This window comes from Varanus komodoensis, unplaced genomic scaffold, assembly GCF_004798865.1.
Source record: "Varanus komodoensis strain SLA01 unplaced genomic scaffold, ASM479886v1 scaffold45, whole genome shotgun sequence".
NCBI classification, from domain to species: Eukaryota; Metazoa; Chordata; class Lepidosauria; order Squamata; family Varanidae; genus Varanus; species Varanus komodoensis.
The window spans coordinates 1,904,488-1,930,565 of record NW_025336011.1 but is presented as its reverse complement, the minus strand read 5'-3'; the positions used below and the strand labels follow the sequence as shown (position 1 = coordinate 1,930,565).

Genomic DNA, 26,078 nt, shown 5'->3' with positions numbered 1-26,078 from the left:
TTCAAGCATTTACAACTAAAAAATAAAGTGGATTTTTTTTAATTTAAAAGCTCAAAAATAACAAGCCATATGTTTTTGAAACATGTAGGAAACACATAACGCAATATATAGTCTATGATACAATGTACACTATAATACACAGGAAGGGCTGGATTGGGGGATTTCTTCAAGGAGGGAGGGAGGGAGAAGGAAGATCACCTGTTTGCATGGAAAATCTCTCCTGGAGCAAAAATGGGGATTGGCCATTGGGAGAGAGAGGGCTCCACTTCTGGAAGAATTCTTGCATTTCAGCACAAATCATCAACCAACTTTAACTGGGATGGAAGTACCCCAATTTCATGAAAGCATTTGATTTCTAAACTTGGAGCTGCATCACCAGATGCACAGAAACTCAGCAAACAAAGCAATGCAGAGACCCATAGGGTTCCTCAAGCATCACGTCTATGCTCAGCTTTCTGCTGCACCTGCAGTCGTCTGGATCAGGGCACATGGCTATGGTCCAGTCGTTCACAAACATACATTCTCCACTCTCTTGAACAAAGTGCTACTGCCTCGCACAGCCTAAATCCCTGTGCACAATCAGAGCATTCCCTAGTTCAGAACTCATAAATGGCACTGACTGGGTGCACAGCTCTGCAGCAGTGCAGGGACCTTGAGCTGTGCCCGCAGTTTTAGGCAGGGCGAGGGTTTGATTTTTTTGCTTTTAAAAAAGGAATCATTAAATAAAAAAACCTGCTCACAATACATAATTTGGAACTTGGGGGGGAAAAATATAAGGCAACATTCTTCGTAGAAAAAACGGGGGCTTCCTAAGGAGGTTTTTTAATATATAGATATAGATATATATATATATATATAGATATTTATAATTTTAAATATAAAGTAGGAATGTGCTGGAGGAACACAGAGAATCCCATTTTGGATGGCTTCCCTGTCCCCCATTCAAAAGCTTCACAAGCACATGGGGGTGGTTGGGAAGAGGGAACCAAGATCACAAGTGGGGTATAGTTTCGCTGGTGCTACCGTCGAACACACAAGGAGGCCCTTTGGTGCAGCGTAGTAGGGCGCTTGCTTTGCAGGCTCCTGAGGCCAGCTGGAGGATGGAAGAGCTCTGCCTTGCTGTCTCCCCATCTCGTCCCTGCTTTGTGCTGATTTTAGCTAATTCACTTGGAACTGATGTTGCTCCTTCTTCATCCCAGGCTGAAGCCACAGCATCTGATGCACCTTCCAGGAAGTTCTAAAGGAGTGTGCCAGAAGGTGGAGGCCATCTGATGGAAGGAACAGTGGCTGTTGCTCCTTTCCTTGCACAGATGTGCCTGGGAAAGCTGATATCCCAGTCAGGAGCATTACTTGGGCATTTTTCTGTCCACTGCAGAAACTATCCCTGATGGCAAGGGTTCACCATCAGTCACACTACTCCCTTGTTTTTCCCAGTTGCATCCAGCCCTACAAGTTCTTGGTGACCAGGTGGGTTTTATAGTGCTTTGTCAAATGATCACTTCTAATGAAGCGCTTTTGGCACTGGGCACACTCAAAACGCTTGTCACCTGTCCAAGGGAAGAAACAAGAGCAGTATTGAGCATGCATGACAGAGTGAACAATAGCTCTATAAAAGAGATGATGATGATGAGCATTTATTTAGATGGGACTGTGCTGAAAGATGAGACAATTTAATGTACCTGATAGCCACGGCAGCTAACTGGAATCACCACGTACAGAAATTCACAGCAAGGAAGCTGTCCAGCCCATAAGCCTCTTACGGCCCTCTGGAGAAGCAATTCTGGAAACAGAATGCTGGACCTGTTCTGCTCTGAGGCCATTTTTATGTTACAAAGGGCCCGAGAAAGCCTGAAACTACTGAAGAAGTTTAGCATACCTTATCACAGCGTAACTTACAGCAGCCTCCTCATGAATGAAGGAGACAGAACACACAAACTTCTAAATATACCCTCTCCCATTTATAAATAGCTACTGTGCAACTAGGGCTATGCAAATTCAACATAATCCAGGGGGTGGCAATACTTACAATGAAACGGGCTTTACTGAGGCTTTTATCAGAGCAGAACCTCATTTAGTCTAGGGGCCAAATGCCATTTCAGAGAATTCTTGGGGGATGCATCTGAGGGGTGGGCAGGGTTGAAGACAGAAGGGGAAGGGCTGAACAAACAAAAATACCAGCATAGTTTGTTTCAAGCTCTTACCACAGTACCTAAGCCTTAGAAGATACATTTTAGCTTTTAAGAATGGGGGGGGGGGGACTACAGAAAAGGCAATTGAGTGGGGCCAAGGGAAAGTGGCATGCACTTGAGGAAATCCTAGAGAACTGAATGTGGCCGCAGGCTTGAGGTTCTGGTTTCAGTGATAGCACTGAAATTGCTATGAAGGCGATTTAACCCACAATGAGCCATGACACCTGCCATTATGAAAATGCAAACTCCAACAGGGTTGTAGCATGTCATCTGAACCCAACCACTGTGGATTAAACAACCCATGACAGGACAGCAACAACCCATGCCTGCCTTACGGGTGTTGTACAGTGGACTGAGAAAACATGCGAGAAGCAACTCTGAGTATAGTGTTTCTTCCTTACCCATGATGACTATATGGCCAGTACTAGAGTGTACAAGTGCAGTGCGGGAGGGAAACGGTAGGATGACAGGACAAACCTGTATGTGTCCGGGCGTGCCGCTGCAGCTCATCGCTGCGTGTGAATCGTTTTCCGCAGAAGACCCAGTTGCAGACAAAGGGACGCTCGCCGGTGTGCAGGCGCACGTGGGCACGCAGCAGAGAAGTCTTACGGAAGGTCTTCCCACATTCAGGCACGTGACAGATGTGTCTCTTCTTCCCCTGATCCCCCAACCTGGAAGGAAAAAAAGGGGGTGGGAGAGGTTCACAGTCTTAAGTGTGTGAAGACCTGAGAACCCCTGGGTGGCATCTCAAGGCCACTTAATTCCTGTCTCTTCTTGGGACGAGCATCACTGCCAGCTGATACCAAGGAACACATGCAACATTTGTGTCTAGCAACACCCTATGGCCTCCTGTGCCACCTCCAACAATGCATCACGTATGTCCTGATAATGCGCCTTGGAGATGCAGCCTTCTTCCTGCGGCATTAGTCATTTTGCCAATGGAGAGCACAGGAAAGACATAGATGTAATGATTGGGCCCACTCCCTCTATACTAAATACAGCCTTCAAAGGTTGTTGAACTGGATTCTGATACAGAAGTGGAGGAGGGCTGGACTTCTCAGCCGAATTGCCAAGGCTAACAGACCAGAGATAAGCCATTGAGAATCAGCAATTGGGTAAGTCTAGTGAGCAAGCTGATATGGCAACAAGCACTCAACATCCTTAGCCTGAATACCAGCTGAGCAATGTCAGACACGCCAGGCAACTGGCACACAAGTCAATGGTGGAATCAGCTCCTCTTGGTTTAGAAGGGAGGAGAGGTATTCAGTTTGGAATCAACTGTGTATCATTAAGCTGCATTTCCCTAAAGGCCAATATTCTAACTTTGCTTGTTTTTGGTTTTTGTCTTGTTTTTTGACTTCTACAATTCTCTCTCTACGTCTCTCAAACGCAGCCTACCTGGTCATCTTTAACACAGTAAAGCTTTAGAAAGCTTTGCCCTGAGCTTTCTGAAGGAAGGGTGACATCAGGCTGAATGGGGATCTTGCAACCAGCTTGCCTTTCTCCATCCCAGTGACTCCAAAAACACTGCCCTATCTGGCAATAACCTTGAGTTTCACACCACTTGAGTTCCCAGCAATGCGCCAAGACTGCTTGAACTCTCATGGCTTTCCAACCTATGGATCATCACAGCAGCAACCCCAAAAGCATTGCAACTTCTGAGAACTGTGTTGCCTCACACTCAATATAATCAAATCAGTTTTCTTTATGATCAAGGTCTCTGCAATGACCATTTACAGGTGACAAAACAGCAACCTGGTTCACACAGCATCCATCCATCCAGCTCCACATGCAGATTCCAGAGTGGTGACCAGAATGAGGTAGAAACAAATAAAAAATACAAACAGCACAGTAAAAAAACATTTACCAAAAAAATCTAGTAAGACTGTGGCTGATCAACAAGAAAATGCTTCCCCAAATAAGATTGTCTTTAGCAGGCACCAGAAACAGTACTGTCTAACCTTCCAAGGTAAGGACTTCTACAGAAATAGAGCGGCTACACTGAAGTTTCTTCCTCTTGGTAGACTCCTGTTAGCCCAGGGAACCACTAGGAGAATGTCTTCCAATGACCTCAGTGACTGGGCAGGCTGCTACAGGAGAAGGTACTCTTGTCAGGAATCCTGGCCTCAAGTTGTTCAGGGCTTGGTACGCTAGTATTAAAACCTTAGTACTGGCCAGGTGGCAATTGGTAGCCAGAACAGTACCTTCAGCAATGGAGCGGCATGCTGAAAAGAGACAGCTCCTGGTCACTGCATTCAGGTGTTGGCCTGTCAAGTCATCTGAACTTGAATGACCAATCCTACCATGAGGTAACATCCAGTGGTAAGTGACCAGCATCCCAAGGGAGCTGACACCAGCTTCCCTCACTCTTCTCCACAATAAGGCATTGTTTTCAGCTCCCTCCAACTTTTTGGCATTTCACCTTTTTCCCCCAGAGATCAAAAAAGCAATTACTCACTTTTCAACTACCTTTCATAATCCCTATTTTGACAGCCCCTTCAAATTGCCCAAGTAGCACCAAGTAGTAGGCTGGCTGGCAAAAGGTTGTTGGTTTTTTTGGGGGGGGGGGTTGGGTATCCTTTCCTAGAACTCTCTAGTGCTTGACCTTACCTTTTCTCACCATCCTTGCAATTGGGGCAGGTGCAAGCCATCCGCCGTCTCTTCTCCCCAGGCTGCAGGTCCCCCAGGAGTGCTTGCTCCATCTGCAGCTGGATCTGGGTGGGGCTCAGGCCACTGATGGTCAGGTTGTTGCCAGAGACATTTTGCACTGTCAGCTGCTGCTGGCCTGTAGGAAGAGAGATGATGATGGTGTGGCTCAGGGTCTCTCCGTCATTAAGATGCGTCCAAAATGAGTGGTGGGCAAACTGGTTAGGCAAAAGCAGCACATGTCTCAGAATTCAGTTTGCATTGTCCTTCCTTAACTTGTTCTTCTGTTGCCTTTTTAGGTGCAAGCCCTGCATCTCATTCCTGCATGGATCCAGGGATATCCTTCCCAGCCCTTTATGGGAGGTATCTCATTTTCAACTACACTGTCTCTGGCTTTAGTCCTGACTGGAGCTCTAGCTTCACAGCTGTCTGCCCTCCCCGCTCTGATATCTTGCTATATTATGAAAGCTGAAAGTAGAAAGCTGCATTTATGTATGTAGATGCCGAAAAAGCATTTGATAATGTGTCTATTCTGTTAAAGAATTTGTTATTTAAACCATGGTCCAAGATTCATGAACTGGATTCAGGCAATTTGTACAAAACAACAGGCAAAGATTTTAATAAACAGAGCTCTGACTAATGGTTTTCAAACAGATAACGGACATCCCTGACATGTTTTGCTATCACCACTCCTTATTCTTATATTGAAGTCTTAGCCACAAAGATAAGACAAGATCCAAAAATCAAACAAAAATATTTTAAAATTTCTAACAGAAGAGAATATTAATAAAAAAATCTCAGGAGGTGAAATAACTTCTAATCTGGTTGAGTATCTGGGAATAAATGTGAGTGGACATAATAAAGTATGCCAAGACAATTATAAAATAATGTTGGCAAAGATCCCAAAAAATCTACAGAGATGGTCCAAATAAAAAAAGGCCTTGGCTGGAAAGAATTGCTACTATAAAAATGAATATGCTTCCAAAGTTGAACTTTCTATTTCAGACAATACCAATTTTCATAGAAAGAAAAAACCCTACAAGAATAACAAAGCCAACTGACTACCTTTATCTGGAATGGGAAGAAACCAAGGATTAGATTTGAAATACTACAAGATGCAAAAGAAAAGGGAAGTCTAGCATTACCTAATAAAAAATTATACTACTATGCAGCTGGATGGGTCTGGATTACAGAATGGATTAAAAATCCTGAAGAAAGACTAATAAAGCTGGAAATAGCTGACCTAGAAGAAGGAATACATAAGTGCCTGTGGGCCAACAAATCGATTAAAAAAGACCCAACACAAAATTATAAGCATATAATTAGAGATAGTCTAAAAAAGAAATTGGAATACTTTAAGAAGAATTAGCCCTCCAATATTCCCTTTGATGTCTCCAATAGAGGCATACTGTGACAACTATTTAAGGAAAAACAATGCTTTCATAAAATATGGAGATATGATGGATCAACAAGAAAGTATCAAATCTTGGCAAATATTAAAAGGAAAAAGATAGAATGACTTCCTTACTTCCAACTGGTCTCAAGACTGAGAAGAGAAATCCAAGAAGGAAGAGGTACCATAAGAGATTTGACAGAATTTGAAAAGTTGATTTCATAGCAAAAAAGATAATTTACTAGGACAAATCTACAACTTATTATTGCAATATGATATAGAAATTGAGCCGTCCCGAGGCCATATAGCAAGGGGACAGCATACAAAAACTTTAAATAAATAAGTAAAATGAACAAGTTAAACAATGTATTGATAAGTTGGATGCAGAATTTTGGAGGAGAAATATCCTTCCATCAATGGCAAACTTGATGGAGAAAAGAGTAAAATTTACAGCTAGCCAAACATTAAGAGAGAATAGGTATAATTTTTTGTTGGTATATTGCCCCCAAGGATATTAAAAAAATGGGTAAGAATTATACTGGAAAGTGTTGGAAATGCAAAGAAGTGGAAGGGACTTTTTACCATAAGTGATGGCTGTGTAATAAGGTTAAAAGGTTTTGGAAAGAAATACATACATACATACAGAAAAAATTGAAAATGAATGAATGCCAAGAATATGTAATTTAATATCTTACTAGAATGTCTTCCAAGAAATATGGGATAATTATCTAAATATATAATAACTCCAGCCAGAGTTACAATTGCAACACAATGGAAAGCAGAAGACTGTCCAACCAGTGAAGACTGGAAAAACAACCTAGCTAAATATATGTTGAGCTTACAGGACCAAGGACATCCTTCATGCAACCTAGTAAAGCAGATTCACTAGGAAGTATATGCCACTTTGTTCAATGCAAAGTACTACCTAGTAAGTTTGCTGACAACAGCAATCCTCCCGTGTCTTCCCCTCAAGTTTCTTTTCCACCTCCCCCAAGCACAGTACAGAGCACACAACTCTATTTTGTCCTCTTCCTGATCTAATCTCTCGAATAGCTACACTCCCAAAACTTTAAACAACATATCCCATCAGGAAGCTGGTATCTTGTACCTCCATCGGGAATCACTGTTCATCAAAGGACGATTGCATTACATCTCTCACCTCCAGTGTTAGTGATGGTGACAGGAACACCTTGAACTTGCACGCCATTGATGCTGATGGTCTGCATCGCTTGAGCAGCAGCTGCGAGCTGAGCTGCGTTGAGGCTGATTATCCCTCCAGCGGGAGCGATCTTTGGCAGAGCACGTTCTTTGCGAGCCCCCGTCTTTTTGGTACTTCCTCCTGTTTGGGAACTGCGGGGCACAGGACTGCTGCACGAGGCAGCAGAGGAAGCAGTAGGGGAAGGGGCCACAGTGACACCTGGGGCTTCCTGGAGGAGCACTGTCTGTAGCTCACCAGAAGGCGTCTTAAAATAGACCTAAAGGAAGGGTACAAAAAGGGAAGGTATGCAGTGTGCAACTTTCCACATTGGTCTTCCGCAAAGCTATCCTTTTACCACTTTCCTGTGTATTAGAGGTGGGGAACCTCTTTCACCCCAATTCAATTCAATTCAATTCAATTCAATTCCAGAAAGTTCTCATTTGACGCTTTCTAGTGGTGGGTATGGCAAGGACAAAGTGAAGGCAGCAGGGGCCAGAGGTAATGGGGTAAGGATAAAAATAGCAAACAAAAGCTTCCCAGTGGATTGTAACTGCAAAGCCCTTACTGTCAGTCAGAAGAGGAATTTTAACCTTTTAGAATGGAGGAAATAAGCTGCAAAATAGTTTGGAAACTACATCAAACTATCAGTAGTTGGAAGAAAGAGTTCTGGCCATCTAGAGACCTCCAGGCCAGATGGGACCCTGGACCTGAACTTCCCTTTCCCTGCTGCTTATATATTGCACTTTCCTCAAAGGCAGACACAGGGAACCTAGTGAAAATCAGCATCTCATTTGGTTTTATCACATTTTATATCACTTCTCCAGTACAGATACTGGTCATATGATAATCAAATACCCATTCCCTCAAAGTAACCACTGCCCCCATCGTTGCGTGAAATTATTATGCTTTTGTTAAGCCCCCATCTTGTTGCCATTCCAGGGTGGGACTCGGAGTATTTGCATTACTCTCGTAAGGTATCTTCATTGAGCTGCTCTGCAAGCTCCAGCAGCAAACCGTGAGTCAATCACAATTTGCCAGGACACACACTGCATGGATGCCACTTCCACTTTGCATAAACATCCTATGGGCACCCAATACATAGGCTGCTCTGTGGCCTAGGCTGCTATGTGACACTCTGGGTTGTTTATGGGTTAAAAAACTCAGTGTTAACATATGATTTGTTTTTAGGCTCAGACTGTTCACAGGTTGTTTTTCAAACTGGAGACAGTCACATGATCTGCATATCTCACAGATCAATTAACTCACAATTTGCTGCCACGATAGGTGAACTGGGTCATAGCACCTTAATTATGAACAACAGTGTGGTCACAGGCTAGATTTTCCAGGAATATAGTTGTTACCATTAGTATTATGAAAAGGAAAACTAGCATGCTATATGGCATAAGATAGTAATCTATCTTCCCATTTTTCTTAGCCTCGTAGTTTCAATAAAAATCAGAAATAATATGTTTATATTGGGTTTTTTACTGTCAGTAATAATAATTGTAAATTAACAGATGCAAAATGAAATTAAACATATGTAAATCATTAAAATAAAATGAAATAAACTTAAATATATCTGTATTTAATTACTTTCTTATTACACACATTCAGTCTGCCAATCAGAGTTGACTGAAACACTGCTGAATAGAAATTTCATTCTAGAAGACTTTATTTTCACACAGGTATGGTCTCTAAGGATGGATTAAGTTAGAAATTAATACAGAAATGGATGGGACTGGATCCAGAGCAACACGGGAGAAGAAAGCAGGCAGAGACAAGAAAAGGGTGCGCCTTGGAGGACAGTGCACATCCTCGGGTGGAAGGCAGGGTGTAATACAGGAGTCCATCTTAAAGGACAGCAGACTCCACTACAAAAATTTGCATCTTCCCTGGATCAAGAGGACTGCATGCCAGACTACTTACAAATCAACTCTGAATATTTACCAGAAAAGTCACTCTAACATTATGCATATAATGTTCCACTGTTTATGTAACTTATTATGCTAAAGAAATTATGTTGGATTTTCTTTTCATCCTCTTTTTATTCTAGAATTTCAGGCAAATCTAACTTGCAATACCACAATATTTCTTGCATTTTTTAATCATCTGGGGTTCTCTGGCTGGCAGTGCTTAAACAGGTAAAGCACTTATAACCCACAAAATCACACAGAAAAAAACCAATCCAATACCTGAGTGGGAATCGGCTCAGTTGTCTGGATCTGGAAGTTTTGTGGGGACTTCTGGGGAACTGTTGGGAGTGTTGCTGAAGCTGCCTGGACAACACGCAAAGCTTGCTGGGGAATCTGAACAACCTGCTGTTCCTGTTTGGGTTGGACCACTTGCACCTGTTGGACCACTGCTGGCTGGCCAGATCCAGGACTCTGCACAATCAAGAGGTTGTTCCCTGCCTGGATAATATTTTCAGCTGTGGTCTCTATCAAGACTGTTTCCACTTGTTCTGTCACGGCCATTGCTGAAGTCTGGGCTGGTGACACTGCTTTCTTCCGGGCCTTTTTGCTTGGTTTGGAGGGACTATCTGGGACAATCTGAGTCTGAGTGCCAGTGTCTCCAGCACTTACAAGGTTGCTCACTGGCAGGGTAAGGGTGACATTACCACCTGTGCCAGTCAACTTAACAACATTGCTGGTGTTGTGGATAGCTGTTGGTGGTGTTTTGTGAGCTGGTGCTGGCTTGATGGGCACAGGCTTATGAGCTGAGGAAGAGGAGGATGACAATGAAGAGGAAGAAGAGGAAGAAGTGATGGTACTGGGAATAATCTGTATTTGGTTGCCTAAGTTCTGCTGTACTTGAATAGTCTGCCCCGACCCTGTTTGAATCTGTGGAACTGCCTGGTATTGGATGTTGGCAGGTGAACGGGCCCCTTTATTGATCACAGCTGGGTTCTGGATGGTAAACACCAGCTGCCCACCAGGATACGATGTCCCAAGCTGAGAGCCCTGAATTTGGAAGAGGTTTCCTTTCGATGACAAGATTCCAATGCTGTTCTTGCTAGAACTCAACGGAAGTGGAGCAGGCTTGATGGGGACTAGTTTCCGAGGTGTAGGCTGAGGAGGAGCAGGAGAGGCGACGGCTGCTTCAACAGCTGGAGGGCCAATTTTGCTACATGTGGCTGCAAGAAGGGCTAATGGAGATGGCTGAGAATCCTACAGGAATGGAAAAGACAGGATTACATCAGCGGCAAGTTAGCAAATTAACAGTTTGCTTCAGATCAACATAGCCCAGCTAGCAGGAAAGGAAGCTCAATGTGCAGGGATCATTTCAGATTTATGCAACTGAGAGACGGGTTCTTGTTCTATATTTACACAACATTAGATTCTCATTAGACTGTGTTAATAAAATAGCTACAGCACTTTCCCTGGTCTCTGCTTCAAAGGGTTCTATGTGGTACAGATGAAACCAGAGATAAAGTTACCTTTTATTCCTTATTACCCAACAGAACAATGGTTTTTGATTACAGCCGCACCTCTACTATGAAGGAGCTTTTTGGAATGTGAATCCCACTGCCAAGATCTAACTATTTGTGCGAACAACACTAGGTGCTTTTGTGAAAAAAATGTCCCTACTTCTGTACTGTTCTCACATATTTTAATACCAAGAGCATATAATGCAGATTGTTTTCCACTCTATTCTCATGAAATGTGGGAGATAAACTTGAAGCTGCACTGGGCTCTGCTTCCTCTAGTATAAGAAGCTGTAACTTTTGTGATGGCTGGGAAGAAGGAACACACTTGAAAGAGGATGTTTATACTCCTATTTATTCAGCATTTTAAATGTTTCCAGACGCATTTACACAAACTCCAAGCAACCCAGACGTCTATAGATGCAACAGCTTGCCATATACATTTGGTGACACCATCAAGTCTCGTCCATGCTACTGTTAGCACTATGGAGAAAAGCCACACGGCAACCTGCTCAGAGTGCAGGGTCTGGAAAATCAGAAGCAACCCACAAGCAGCTCATCATATGCAGCAGGATACAATTTTAAGCAGCTTCCGTACTGTTTCACACAAAGCAGGGCTCATCTTCATAAAGACGGCTGGAGGGCATACCAGAGTTTTAACAAATGTACTTCTGTTTGGGCAAATAGAATCACAATATCTGCATACATCCATCATTTGCTTCTGAAAGCGGAAGTGGCAAGTCGGGCATCTCCCTAACAAAGCAATATTGTTGTCCTTCATTTTGCCTTGAAAAATTCTATGACTTGAAAGCTTCCTTTAGCATTTTGGACAAAATACAAGGCACTGTTTGATCTCTTCTAGATTCTTAGTTATATGAATCCACATGGCTACTGCAATGGAATTGAAAAAGTTTCTGAACTACAAAAGTAACACAGAATGGAAAAGTAAGAAGTCTCAATTATAAATGTATTCTTTCTGTCAGTATCATAAGCAACTGTACTAGCAATACTTTCTAAAAATAAATTCCTCAGCACTGAAGAATGTTAAGTTTTATAGAGAAGGAAATGTTTAAGTAGTACAGCGAACTGCCCCTCTCCCATACATCCTAATGCAACAATCCACCAATAAAATCCTCTTGAAATAAAATTTGATGTTGATGGTAATGTAATTAAGGATAATATAGGAAAATAGAGGTAGCTGGAGGCGATGCCCCCCACCAATAGTTTCAAAAAAGTAAACAATAAAATGAAAACAAAAACTAAGTGTAGGGAATAAGCAACCAGACAGTACATAAGAATGATGTGAGTGAACACTTAATGCAATTACATTTCAAAAGACAAAGTGCTTGCTGTGACCAGGCACATGGAGGATTTGAGAAATATTTGAAGTGGGTGGGTGGGGAAGCTCATAAAACTAAAACCTTGGGATTAGGTAAATACAATGCTGATGCTACAGAGCAACATACACAGTTACTACAGGGAGAGGGAGTTTATTTTAAAAATGTACTTTTCATTTACTGTTTATAACAAGTAATCTATTATATATCTTCCTAACATACACTGGAGGATAAATGATAATGATAAAAGAAATGGAGAAAAGATTTCAACATTTCATATCCTATTTTTCTCAACAGTTTCTACTTAACATTTCCAGTTTCATATTCATCAAAGTCTATTCTGATATTCCCTCCCATGCACAACTTATCGCAAATGCTTGCTACTCTTCCTATAGATCCTTAATGGCTTCATATTTTAAATGGGGTGGGGAAGAAGATACCTGTAGGAAAACTTCTTACCTGATCCTATTTTATTGAAGGGTGGGGAAAGTACCTGAATCCTGCTTGTGGCTCAGTTAAAGCGACGTTCCAACATTCAATTTTTAATGAAATCCCTGGACTCTTTAGCTTCCTGGGGGAGCTGAATGTAGAGCTACTCCCCTTCTCATTGGCCATCAGCCCACAACTGGTTTCAAATTATGTTCTTGGAAACATACAATATTTTTCCATGTATAAGACGCTACTTTTTCTTAAAAACATTTTACTTAAAAATGAAGGGGGGCCGCGGGCACATGTGGGGGGGGGCGGGCAGGGGGCAGCATGCGTGGCAGCAGCTTGTTCGTTGGAGATGGGTAGGAAAATTGGGGGGTCCTATACATGGGGACATCTTATTGACAGAAAAATACGGTATCCCCCATCCACCCACTGCAATTGATGGCAACAGCAGATAGACATTTCTACATTTTAGTTGAAGGGATCATTCTTGTCCCAGAAACACAGACAAGATAGGCAGCCTGATATACCCAGATGTTTTGAGCTACAACTCCCGTAAGGCCAAGCTAGCATGGCTCATGGTCAGTAATGATGGGGCAGCTAGAGAACATGGGCAACAATGAAAGAAATTATGAAATTTCTTTCAACATGAAAGAAATTAGGAGAGTAAGTACCCGGAGGAGGGTTTTCTCTGCGGTGGCGCCCAACCTATGGAATTCACTCCCCAAAGAGGTCCGCCTGGCACCGTCGTTACTGGTTTTTCGGCGCCAGGTAAAGACCTTTTTATTTAAACATCATTTCAATTGTTAAAACATATGATCTGGCCTGGGCAACTTCTTCTTCCTTCTCTTTCTCCTCCTATATTTTTATTTTATACTGATAATTTTAATTTTGTATTTGTAAATCAATGTATTTTTTTGTATTTTTATATTTAATGGTAATTTATTATGTACTATTGTATTTCAATGTATTTTATCATGTTGTAAGCCGCCCCGAGGTTTCGGCAAGGGGCGGCATAGAAATGTTATAATAATAACAACAACAACAACAACAACAACAACAACGCCAGTCTCTAGATTGTTTTCCCATATATCACCATTCCAAAGGAAAAAGCTATCTTTACAGTACAGGCAATACTGTGAACAATGCTAGCCAGAGCAGTCAAAGGCATTTTGGAGCTCAAAGCAGAAAGTTCAAAGAGTACCTCTTGTTCATTAATTAAAACAGGGTTTTTCTGCATGAGTGTCACTAAAATGAATAGGCTTTCAATAGGACTTGCACAGAAGAGGCTTCTGCTGGATTATACCCTATGTGTCATATTTGTTTGTTTCCTAGTCTGCCTCTCGACCTAGTCAGCATATTTTAATCAGCTCACCACTGGGTTGATGTCTGTGTAATCACCCAGCAAACTCTGGGAATAGTAATGGATAAGCAGCTGTGATAGGCCACTGATCATTCGTTAATTTGTCAACACTATTTTTAAATCCCTCTAAATAGTGGCCATCACCACATCCTGCAGTAGTGAAGAATTCCAAGATTAGGATAAAGAATTTTCAAATTCCTATATTTGCTATTTTCAAATTCCAACATGCTCTTCTGCTGAGGCATAAACATCAAACAATGTTGCAGCATCTTTAAAATGAACCAAGATACGAGTTTGGAGCCAGCATTTAGTCCTACTTAGTGCTGAACTTATTGTTTTTCAGTTTCAACTTTGTCTGCATGCTCCTCCCACTCTGCCCATTATTCTCTGAGTTTGGAGAGTTATGGGCATGCCCAATGGATCCTGCCCTAAATGACAAAGATGATGTTCAATTCCCCTGAATGTTTTTTGTTGAATCTTTCCCATATTCGGTACCTTTTTTGAGTTCAGGTGGCATAAGCTACACCAACATTCCAAATGATTCCTATAATAGCATTACAATACTTGCTATAATAACTGAAATGTAAATTCAGAAACCCAGAAGACTAACTCTAGCAATCTGATGTTGAATTTTTAAAATTTCAACAATGGCACCCAAGAATTTGAAATATTCTAGACCTGATAATGAGCCCTTGGTCTTCTAGGCAGATCAAATTCTCTGCCTCTGAACCTGGGTTCTAAGTCTAATAAAAGTGCAGTCCTATGCAATTTTGGGCAGGAAAAAAGTGGCTGTAACTCCCAGCTTGCCCCAGCCAGCATAGGTGTAGGCCCTTTTTCTTTCTAAATTTGGACAAGTCTGTACCCTAAGTCAGCCAACATCTTTCTTTAGTTGTGAGGCAGCAAGATTTTATTCCACAGAACCTTCAACTAAATGTTTTCCACGTAACTGGGGCCTGGGCAAGAGATTCGAGGCCTTCTTAAACAGTGGCACAACCAAGTCACAAACATTTTTAAAAACCTACCTGAGCTGTTGATGCAGCAGGCTGTAAATATTCACTGGGGCTGACAGCAGCAGTGGCAGCCATACTGTCCTCTGGATCTGAAAAAGGAAATGGGGAATAGTTTTTTGATGCCTACAATAACACCCACAAATATCTGAGAGATTGGTACAGAATTGGAGATAAAAACTGATTTTAAAACTTTTGATTAAAAAAAATGAAAATATTTTAATGAACTGACTAGATTAGTAAATGTTTGCGCCATGCTAGAAACAACCATTTGGTGAGAATGCCATCAATACAAGCTTAAGTCAGAAAATAAACTTAGTGATGTTTGAGAGGCAAATGTAATTTTTTTAAAATCTGGTTTGATCCAATGTCTTTTCAACAAATTTTAATCACATCTAGTATGGAGGGAAAGAGAAAACACTAATAAGTTCTGATCTTTTGTAATCTCAGCATAATTGAATCCATTATTTGAATGACTGTGTTGTCAAAGCCTGGCAGTAACTTAAAGAAAATTCCTTATACTGTTCATGAGTCCCAAAACAAAATGACATAAAAACACTGCATTTACTTAAGTTTTGTAGCATGGAACAAGCTACAAGGTGGTGAAACTCACTGGTGTCTTGGTGCATGCTGAAAATATACATTGTAACTTCTACACTAGGATTATTCTCCAAATGTTCATAGCCTTGTGTGGGTGTTTTGGAAGCAAGTGTCTAGATTTCACAGCTGTGGAGACAAATTTGAAAACACAAAGGAAAAGACTGGCAAAAAGGCAGGAGGCCGAGTGAAGTAAGCAGGATTTCCAACAGTCAGGAAAGAAAGAAGAGAAAAAACTTTAGTACCCTTAACAATTTTTCACTGACTTCCTGTGACAGACAAGCCTTCCCAACAAGGCATCCTCTAGGCATGTTGAGCCCTCAACTCCAATCATTCTGTCAGCAATGGGCCATGCAGAGTGAGGATGATGGGAGCTCCGATCCCAGCACATCTGGAAGATGCCAGGTTGCAGAAGTCTGTCAGAGGTCTTATAAACAAACCAGTTCCCAGGAACAGTGGCCCACCTAATATGAAGTTTTAAAACCTAGTATTTTGAAGCCAACTGCTTTACTGAAAAGTGGCAGATATCTATGGTCTTGTTATCCCATCCCTGTTACAGAATATATATAGTCCCAGTAAATAATTATTTTGTATTTTTGCTACCCTTTTCAGGTACAATGCAGCCTTATAAATATGTAAGGAGAAAAATGGTCCATCCAACAGCCATGAATATACAGAGCTATGGTGCTTTAAAAGTGATTTGCATGCATTATTTCAGCTGTATATACAAGGAGCCTGGAATATAGGCTAGTATTATGATCTGCATAATGGGGTTGACACAGGGCATGACTGAGGCTACAAAGAATGTTCTTGCCCAGCTCTGGCTGGAGGACTTTTGAGGCTCACAGTTCAGCCTAGTAAATGACAACCAAGCTCTCCCTCCTTCCACCAGTGCCACAGTATTAAGAATGGCTGACTTCTCCATCCATCCACTCAGTTCAAAGCTTACTGACCCTTTGTAAAGGATTTCTGTTCCACAAGCACTCTGTTTAGTGCTGAACAGTGTTCACACTGGGCTAAGACCTTCCCTTACAATGAGGTTCCAACAACAATTTTAGATCAGAAGAGGGGGACAACTATGCTGCACGCATTCATATTAGTGCTGGGGAAAGATGGGTGTCAATAATGCTTGACAGTGAAATTTACCCATTCTGTTCCCCTGGTGACACTTACTGGGCTTGTGTAACTTCTACTCCCCTCTTTCAGGTGTCGTGGGATTGTTCTACCTCATTCACCTCATTGTATGTAGAAGGTAATGAACAAAGTGGTAGAATCTCTTCTTGGGATCCTGTTTTCATACAGCAAGTAGAGCTTCATATTCACTATACCCTTAGGTGCAGTCAGACAGCAGAGGAGCGGTGAAGAAGCATGGGAATCTGTGGACTGATCCTAATCATGCTATATGTATTGGGCTAGAGGAAGAGTGCTCATATTCTCTCACCTCATTTCTAGTTTCTCTGGAAAAGGATGGCTACTACCAGTTCAGGTTCCTCTTATTTTTCCCCAACATCTTCCTAAAAATAATGTCGTCTTGAAAGTGAAGGCTAATTCACTGATACAGTTACTGGTGTCCTGCCCTTGTGAGATATCCTACGAAGTGGGAGACACCACCACCACCAAAAAAAATGTCACCCTGCCTCGACATAAGAGTGCGGATAAATAATATTTAATTTAGGATGCCCCAGACTGTCTGGAAATCTCCCTATAGAAGAATTAACAGTGTTTGTCTCTTACAGCAAAGACTTTGTGGCCCCTCAAAAAAAATTATTCTGACATGCCGTCATACATCTGATGAAGAGGGTAGCATGTACAAAAGCTTATCCCTGAATAAATTTGTTAGTCATAAAGGTGCTACAAAACTCTCTTATTATTTTTCCTCTTTGGGAAGGAGCTAAAAAGTTGCTGTTTTTGGAGTACTACTAAGCATGATTCCCATCTGTACTTAGGTGTTAGGTGCATCCACTGTCCTGTCCTGTTTCAATACAGAAGAAAGAGGAAAAAAGACTGTTGCTGTGGTCATTACATGTGAACCCCATAAGGATGGGTTGCTGGGATTCAGGCAGCTGAACAGCCCACCCTCACTGGGTTTGCACATAAGGGCAAGCTGTGGCACTGTGGCGGCTGCTTGAATATTCAGAATGAGTGTTGCAGCAGCAATGAGAAACCCTACAGAAGAATTCTTTCACCATACCCACGAACTTGTTCTCTGCATTTGGTCTCAAGTAACTTTAAGTTCTAAGCAGGTTCTGAAAGCTTTTGTGGAGAGGCAAAGCGGGTATTTTCCTATTCCTTTTCCACAGCCATCAGCATCAATCAGTGTGGTACAAGCATAAAGCTACTTCCTCATCAGCGGGGCTTATGCTGTCCTTATCCAAGTAAGCATTCCCTATCCATAGGCCCGTATGTTGCAAATCAGAAAACAGCACAACTGCGAAGTAGTCAAGAGAACAGTTACCCAGACACAAAGGAAGGAAAGTGCTTATTTTAACCATGCCCTGAAACTTTAGTCCCAGGGAATGTACTCCTTAGTGATGTGCTGGCCAATATGGTCATGCACATTCTTTGCTGGGAGAAATGTGCTCAGCTGTGATGGTTACTGTTGCCTGGGAGGAGAGAACAACCCATTCATTCTCCCAGCTTGATCTTGATTATGGGAAAACTGCAACTTTTCTACTTGCCTCAGGCAAATGGCTGTTTTTCAGCCTAAACTACACGACAAGATGAATGTACACATAAGTTTGGTAAGAAATGTAAAGTACCTTGGCTGGGCAGCCTTCAGTTTGCTACTCAACTAGGGTAATTACTGCTGAGTATTGGAGTGCAACATATCCACAGGTGCTGGGTTAGGGAAATTCACATAAAGACAGTTCTTACTTGTGATCTGCAACTTGCAAGACCAGCAATTTCAATTTGCACGATTTTCCATGCATCAACATACCTCCATTAAAGAATGGCCCACACAGTTTAGACTACATTATACCAGAAGCTCACATAAAAGCAGGGAACTAACATGGCAGAGGTCCCAACCTGCCTAAGCGTTAAGGTCGGTAAAACCATCCAATCTATAAGGAATGATTCAGCAGCCTGAGCTTAAAGAAAAGAAGAATTCTAACCATTAAGTTCCACTTAATTCAGTAGCGAGGATTTCCAAAAGGGTGTCTGTGCATTAAGAACATTGAGGAGTCCTGTGGCATCATAAAGTCAAAGGCAAATTTATCGCAGCACAAGATTGTGGACTTCAATTCACCTGATCAGATGTGAACAGTGATGATTCTATGTATAGTTAAAGTGCGAAAGGTGAAGAAAAGGAGGCAAGCTTAAAATATGGATACATATTATAAAGCAGATATGGCTTATAGGAGTCAATTACTTTACTATGAGTCTTCAGTATGGAACCAGCCAACCCAACAACTTCAATCACTGGGCATACCAAGCACCTTCAGGCAACAGAGTCTAGCTGCCTCTGCAGCTTCAAAATCAGAAGGCTGGCTGGCTGTACATCACACTCAGCAGAGAACAGCACTCCATTGCCACAATGACCATTATTAGTTGAAGTCTGAACATTACTGAATAAACAAGCATTAACTGATGTGACAGCATTTGCTTTCCTTTAAGTCAAGAACTTAGCTACAAGCAGCAGTTACATCTCACCTGTGGCTTCATGCACATTGAGCATCAAGCTGCATGTGCCTAGACCAATTATTTGGTTTGCTGACCCTTCATACTGACCCTAGTTAGCAGCAGTATTTCACTCATTTATACTAGTATATTCAGCTAGAAAACTCTCTGTTATAGCTCCTTGGACCCCAGTCCAGGAAAGCAACAGCATACTGGCTGCTGAGCATATTTTCCTACACAAAGAGGAGGGAAAACAACCCGTATCACTAATTACTACAGGCTCCTAGATTAAGGCAGAAGCAGAAAGCTAGTAATCAGATGAAAAATCTATGACCTTGGTAATTTTTTGCAAGGTGATAAGTAATAGTGTTTTAGCTAAGGTTCCCTCAGAGTATGCAATTTTCTTTCCTACCTCTTCCTATTACCCCCAGTCCTCACACATGAGTCAATGAGCTCCTTTTCCACAGAATCCCTCCCTACAACTAGGATCTAGTGCCTAATTTGGCAACTGCATCTCAAATAAACTGATATCAATGTCAAGTAAGATTGTAGATTTCTGTGTAATAATTTCAGCAAATAGCCAAAAACAGTCTACAAAATAAATAGTATGTGTAGGAGTAGCTTTCAGAAGTGGCCATACAACCTGCTGCACTAAAATATGTATGACTGTACCACAGCCTCTCTCAGTATAGTAACCCAGAACGTCCAGTTGGCAGAAATTCCATGGAGATGATGGCAGCTAAAGTCCAAGTTCGGAAAGGATGCTCATGGGTGTGAGGACACTCCTATTAACTATGGCCACAAACCACATGCCTCCCTTTGCACCCAGTGCCCTCACAATCCTCCTCTTACTCAGCCTGCCCAAAACCAGAAGGATACCTATTTATTCCAGTTTCTCTTTCCCTTGTCAGTTATGTCCCATACGCACATCTGCTCTCTGCCCTCACGCACCCAGTACATACCCCTTTGCATGCCTACAAAATATCCATTCATATTCCAAGTCCCAGTAGGCATTCACTTCTCAGTACATTAAATAACTCACCTTCTGCTCAGCCTCCCAACCTTTCCTGTTAACCCTGGGACAGCCATAGTCTACCTTCTCTGTATCTTTTAATTCTCTCTCCCTGTGCTCTTTTTCCATGCCCAGTATATCAGCTCCACAGATGCACCATTCCTCTTCCTGCTACTTTTAACAGCAGCCTGACATGAAAAGATGTATCAAGAGATATAAGCTTTCTTCCTGTATGAAGGCCAAAGTATTACAGAAACCCTTTACTTGCTTGACTTCAACCTGCACTTAAAGGAACAGGACAAGTAAAAAAAACCCCAAACCACAGTAAACTCCCAGCACCCTCTGCAGGTCACCACATTATACTATATAAGGTCCCCCACCCTATGAACATAGAAATAGTCAATGGACAGTAACCCCTCCTGCCCAGTCTCCCATGCCTGCTTTTTTTCTTATGGGTCCCCAAGGAGGCGGGCTCTGGATTAGCTCCGCCCCCTTCCGGTCCCAGTCGCTCCAGTCCCGCTCGCGCTCACCCGGCCCCTCTCCTTCGGAGGCCCCCTCCCACTCCGCAGACCCCTCCCCTTCCTCCACTCGCCACCCCACTCCCATCCTTTGGTTTCCCCTCCCACTTGTTCACGACCCCCAAGCCCGCCCCGCCAATCTCACTCACCGGCTAGAAAGAGGACGCGGCAGCGGCTCGGACCCCCCTTCACGGCGCCATCTTCCTCCTCCTCAGCAGCCCGGGCACCGCCCTGTGTGATCCGCCCATTCTACTGAAGAGCGACCAATCTCTGCTCAGTAATTACATCGTTAGCTCAATCAGAAATCAGCTTGTTCACTCATGGCCCCGCCTCCCCTCAGATTGCTGCCTCATCCTGCCAATCGCTGTCCTTTCCCGAGAACGTCTGGTTTAGCCAATGGCAAAGAGCGGCTTTGACAATGACGGACGTAACGCCGCAGCCCAATCGCTTACGTGGAATTACAGATTGACTTGAATGACCGCCAGTTGGTGTTGAGCATACTGTCACGCCTACTATTGATCGATAGGCGAGGACCTGCGGAGAAGACTAGAGAAGAAACAAACAAACAGAGAAACAAGGCTTTAATAGAGGAGTGGGAGACATTTTCCCCCAGAAAGGTATGATTGGTCAAAAGGCGGAAGAATGACTTGTCAAGAAGCCAATAAGAAAACTGGGTTGAACCCGCCTACCTTCCTTTGCTTACGGTGGACGTGTTTGGGTTCCCGAGCGCGGGGGATCCCTGTAGAGGCGCTGCGTTTACAGGAGTCCTCTGAAAGTTTGGGGAAGACTGTGGAGCCAGAAAGCCTAGCGACAGGAGACGCGCAGCCAGACAGGAAACGTCCTGAATACTGAACCAGAGGCTCAGTTCCTGTGCTGTCAAGCAGGGCGCAACTCAACGTTTTTCCAAGCTTATCTTTGAAACCTGGAGGATCAGAAACCTCTCTCTGAGGATGTGTCAATTAATAGATCACGCCCCGGTGACAAATACGAATACATGCACTCCAAAACAACAACAGCACTACGAGTTTGCAGCACGCTTTCTGACCATTTGTACAAAATGCTTTTTCGGATTTCTGTCCAAATCTTATGCATGTTTGGACAGAAAAAAAGTCTTACAACTTACAACTGTGGATTCTCCACAGCCAGCTGAGCAATTATAGGGCTTTTTGTTTTCTCTAAACATGCACAGGATTGCACCCTTATTATGCTTTAGTATTGGGCTAAATGGCATTTCAGCAGCAATAGTGCAGGATCCCATATAACGTAATGGCTACAAAATAGCAAGAAAGAATATTAGTTACTTACCATTCTGTTTGTTGAAAGAAAAACGTGCTTGGTATATTTAGTATATATTTAGTAGCAGATAATGCACGTGGTTTGGAGTGTGTAGTTCAGAATCCCTGAATCAGTTTTCCTAAAATAACAGTAATTTATTATATTTAAAAGAGCAAGAAAATACGTCACTGATTATATTTTATGGCTGTGGCTTGACATCAACTTGAGCAACTCTGAGATCATTGATTCTAATTAGTTTACATACACATCTGGTTTATGACCAAAGAGTTCCCTTGATGCTTCTGCAACCATAATACACATCAGAATGGGAATTTTCAGGATGGAAATTCTGAAACAAGCTGTCCTAATTATGTCAGACTTTCAAGTACATGTACTGAATCCCAGATGCACAGCCTGTTCTCAGTTTCCGGAAGAAACAAGGCATAAAAATAAGAGAGGTAGATTGAAACGTTATTGCCCTGAAGGCATCAGTAGCTCTTCAGGGCACAATCCAACAGGATCTTCTTCAGCACAGTTCCTATTGTAATGAATTAAGTTGGAGGATAACGGTGCAGTTCCCTTTCAGTTCAAAGGGCTTGCCTATCCACTTTCTGATGAACTGTCCCCTTAGAACTGGATTGTTCTTTATAAGTATTCAAATTTCAGAAGTAAAAATTTAAACGTTTAGATCTCAGGGATTCAAATGTGAACCCTGATGTCTTGTCTGATTTTTAATGTCTGTCAAAATGCCACAGTCCACAGTACGTTGACAAAGGTTCTGTGGGAAACGCATTGGAGGGGGCAATGCGTTTTCCCAGGTATACATGGCTGCATTTTGAGGATCCTTAATGATAACCCTCTATAAAAAGCACAAGCTGGGCAAAATAAGTCTTGGGCGACCGAGACAGATTGGGGATTCTGTTGGTGTACCGTGCACCCTTCTGCCCAACAGTCTCCCTGCCTGAGCTGACGGAAACGGTCTCGGACCTGGTGTTGAGGACCCCCAGGATGCTGGTCCTGGGGGACTTCAATATCCATGCCGAGGCTAGTTTGACCGGGGCGGCTCAGGACTTCATGGCTTCCATGACGGCCATGGGGCTGTCTCAACATGTCACCGGCCCGACCCATGAACGTGGACACACTCTGGACCTGGTTTTCTCGACGGGGCAGGAAGAGGGTGGTCTGAGGGTGAGGAATTTATGCTTGACTCCCCTGTCATGGTCAGATCACTTCCTAGTGAGGTTTGTGCTCGAGAGCGACATCTCCCTCTGTAAGGGTGCAGACCCGATTGTGTGGGTCCGCCCCCGGAGCCGGATGGATCCGGAAGGATTCCTGAAGGCTCTGGGGGAGTTTCCGGCTGACAAGACGGGTGCTCCTGTCGAGGCTCTGGTTGAACTGTGGAATGGGGAGATGACCAGGGCTGTAGACACGATCGCTCCTAAGCGTCCTCTCCCACCGGGCAGAGCCCGCTCTTCCCCTTGGTACACTCCAGAATTGAGGGCAATGAAGCAGGTTGGGAGACGGCTAGAGCGTAGGTGGAGGAAATCACGGGATGAATCTGACCGAACACACTTAAGAGCCCACTATCGGGCCTATGCTGTGGCGGTGAGGGCGGCGAAAAAGAGACACTTCTCCGCTTCCATTGCCTCCTCACAATGCCGTCCGGCGGAGCTCTTTCGAGTGGTGCAAGGCCTGGTTCACCCAGGGCCAAAGGAAGAGCTGATTCCACCCTCAAAGGCCCGCTGTGACAACTTTGCCGAGCATTTTAGGGAGAAAATCGCTCAGATTCGTCACGAGCTGGATTCCACTATTGATTCAGAGGTTTTAAGGGAGACACCAACGCTGCCGTCTGGTCCAGAATTATTGGATGAATTTCAGTTATTGCGGCCCGATGATGTGGACAAGGTGCTTGGACGAGTACGTCCTACCACTTGCCTTCTGGACCCTTGCCCGTCTTGGTTAATAAAGGATTCCAAGCACGGGATTGGAACCTGGATCTTGGAAGTGGTTAACGCTTCTCTGAGGGAGGGTCGGGTGCCTGCCCCTTTAAAGGAGGCGGTAGTCCGACCGGTCCTGAAGAAGGCGTCACTGGATCCAGGGATGGCCGCTAACTATAGACCAGTGGCCAACATCCCGTTTCTGGGCAAGGTGTTAGAGCGAGTGGTGGCGGGACAACTCCAAGCACTCTTGGATGAAACTGATTATCTGGACCCATTTCAGTCCGGCTTCAGACCCGGGTACGGTACTGAATCTGCCTTGGTCGCCCTGTACGATGACCTGTGCAGGGAGAAGGACAGGGGGAGTGCGTCCCTGTTGGTTCTCCTGGACCTCTCAGCGGCTTTCGATACCATCGACCATGGTATCCTTCTGGATAGGCTGGCGGGATTGGGGGTCGGAGGCACCGCTTTGCGGTGGTTCCGCTCCTATCTCAACGACCGATTCCAGAAGGTGGTGTTGGGGGACTATGGCTCTGCGCCATGGCAGCTTTGCCATGGGGTACCGCAGGGTTCCATTTTGTCCCCTTTACTGTTCAATATCTACATGAAACCGCTGGGAGAGGTCATCAGGAGGTGTGGGCTGCGGACCCATCAGTATGCTGATGATACCCAGCTCTACCTCTCGTTTTCCACCAATCCAGGTGAGGCAGTGGCTGTACTGAACCGGTGCCTGGCCGAGGTAATGGGCTGGATGAGGGCCAATAAACTGAAGCTCAATCCAGACAAGACGGAGGTCCTGTTGGTTGGCGGTTCGGGCTTCGGAGAAGGTGACCTGAACCTTGTCCTGAATGGGGTTGCACTCCCTCCTAGGGACAAGGTCCGCAGCTTGGGAGTGCTCCTCGACCCGGAGCTTTCACTTGAAGCTCAGGTGACAACAGCGGCGAGGAGCGCTTTCCTCCAGCTTCGGCTGATTCATCAGCTGCGCCCCTACCTGGAGTACGACTGCCTTGCAACAGTGACTCATGCGCTGGTGACTTCCCGTCTTGACTTCTGTAACGCGCTCTACGTGGGGCTACCCTTGAAGACGGTCCGGATACTTCAATTGGTTCAGAATAGAGCTGCCAGGCTGCTGACGGGGACTGGACGTTATGTTCACATGACGCCAGTTCTCCGTCAGCTTCACTGGCTCCCCATTGAAGTCTGGGCCCAATTCAAGGTGTTGGTAATGACCTATAAAGCCCTAAACGGCTTGGGTCCTGGTTACCTGAAGGAGCGCTTACGTCCATATATGCCCAGTCGCCCCCTGAGATCGGCGGGAGAGGCCCTTCTCCGGGAGCCCTCCGTGAGAGAAATTAGGAGGGTGGTTACTCGGAGAAGGGCTTTCTCAGCGGTGGCGCCTAAGTTATGGAATGCGCTCCCCAGAGAGGTCCGCCTGGCGCCGTCGTTATTTGTTTTTCGGCGCCAGGCTAAGACCTTTTTATTTAAGCAACATTTTAAATGCTAAATACAATTGAATTTTATCTGGCCAGGGCGGCTTATTTTATAATGTGAGTTTTAATTAAGATTATTTTATATGGATTTTAACTTGTTTTATCTATGTTGTAAGCCGCCCCGAGGCTTCGGCGAATGGGGCGGCATAAAAATGTTTTAATAAATAAATAAATAAATAAATAAATAAATAAATAAATAAATAAATAAATAAATAAATACGCATTTGTTGTCTACCAGCCGCCCCTGAGAAGCAACCACCGTGTTTCTGCGCAAACCAGCTTCCCCTGCGGCTCCAAGACCTGCAGAAACCTCTAAAGCGCCAAGACACTTTGCATCTCTAGGGGGCGCCAAATACTTGGAGAAGTCTTGCCTTGGGTTTTTCTAGAGCTTTACTTTTCTGAGCAGTGCAGTCATCGAATTCAGTGCTTGGGGCTGCGCACCACAAAGCTGAGTTCAAGGCGCAGGATTTGGAGGGTTGAAGAAGCCTGTGGGAGCTTAACTGGTAGAACTGATGCTACGACAGCAGCACAGGCCATAATGGGAGGCTGCAGGATGTTAAGAAAAGAGAACTTGTGTGAGGGCACCAGGCTGGGGAAAGCTAACCATGGCACAGTCGCTTCAACTCCATGGCTCTGTTCCCT

General features: G+C 43.8%; 1 protein-coding gene across 2 annotated transcripts; it reads right to left on the bottom strand.

The window, feature by feature from the left end:
- Positions 1–23: 23 nt before the first annotated feature.
- SP2 (Sp2 transcription factor) lies at positions 24–20,961 on the bottom strand. Of its 2 annotated transcripts, none has more exons than XM_044444578.1 (7): positions 20,884–20,961; positions 15,005–15,081; positions 9,619–10,593; positions 7,388–7,703; positions 4,800–4,974; positions 2,667–2,860; positions 24–1,547 (listed from the first exon to the last, which is right to left on the bottom strand). In XM_044444578.1, the coding sequence occupies exons 2-7, from the start codon at positions 15,065–15,067 to the stop codon at positions 1,447–1,449; spliced, it is 1,824 nt and encodes a 607-aa protein (XP_044300513.1). In that variant the 5' UTR covers positions 15,068–15,081; positions 20,884–20,961; the 3' UTR covers positions 24–1,446. The 2 variants fall into 2 exon arrangements, with proteins under 2 accessions (XP_044300513.1, XP_044300514.1); XM_044444579.1 differs by lacking the exon at positions 24–1,547 and adding an exon at positions 1,565–2,157.
- Positions 20,962–26,078: the final 5,117 nt, after the last annotated feature.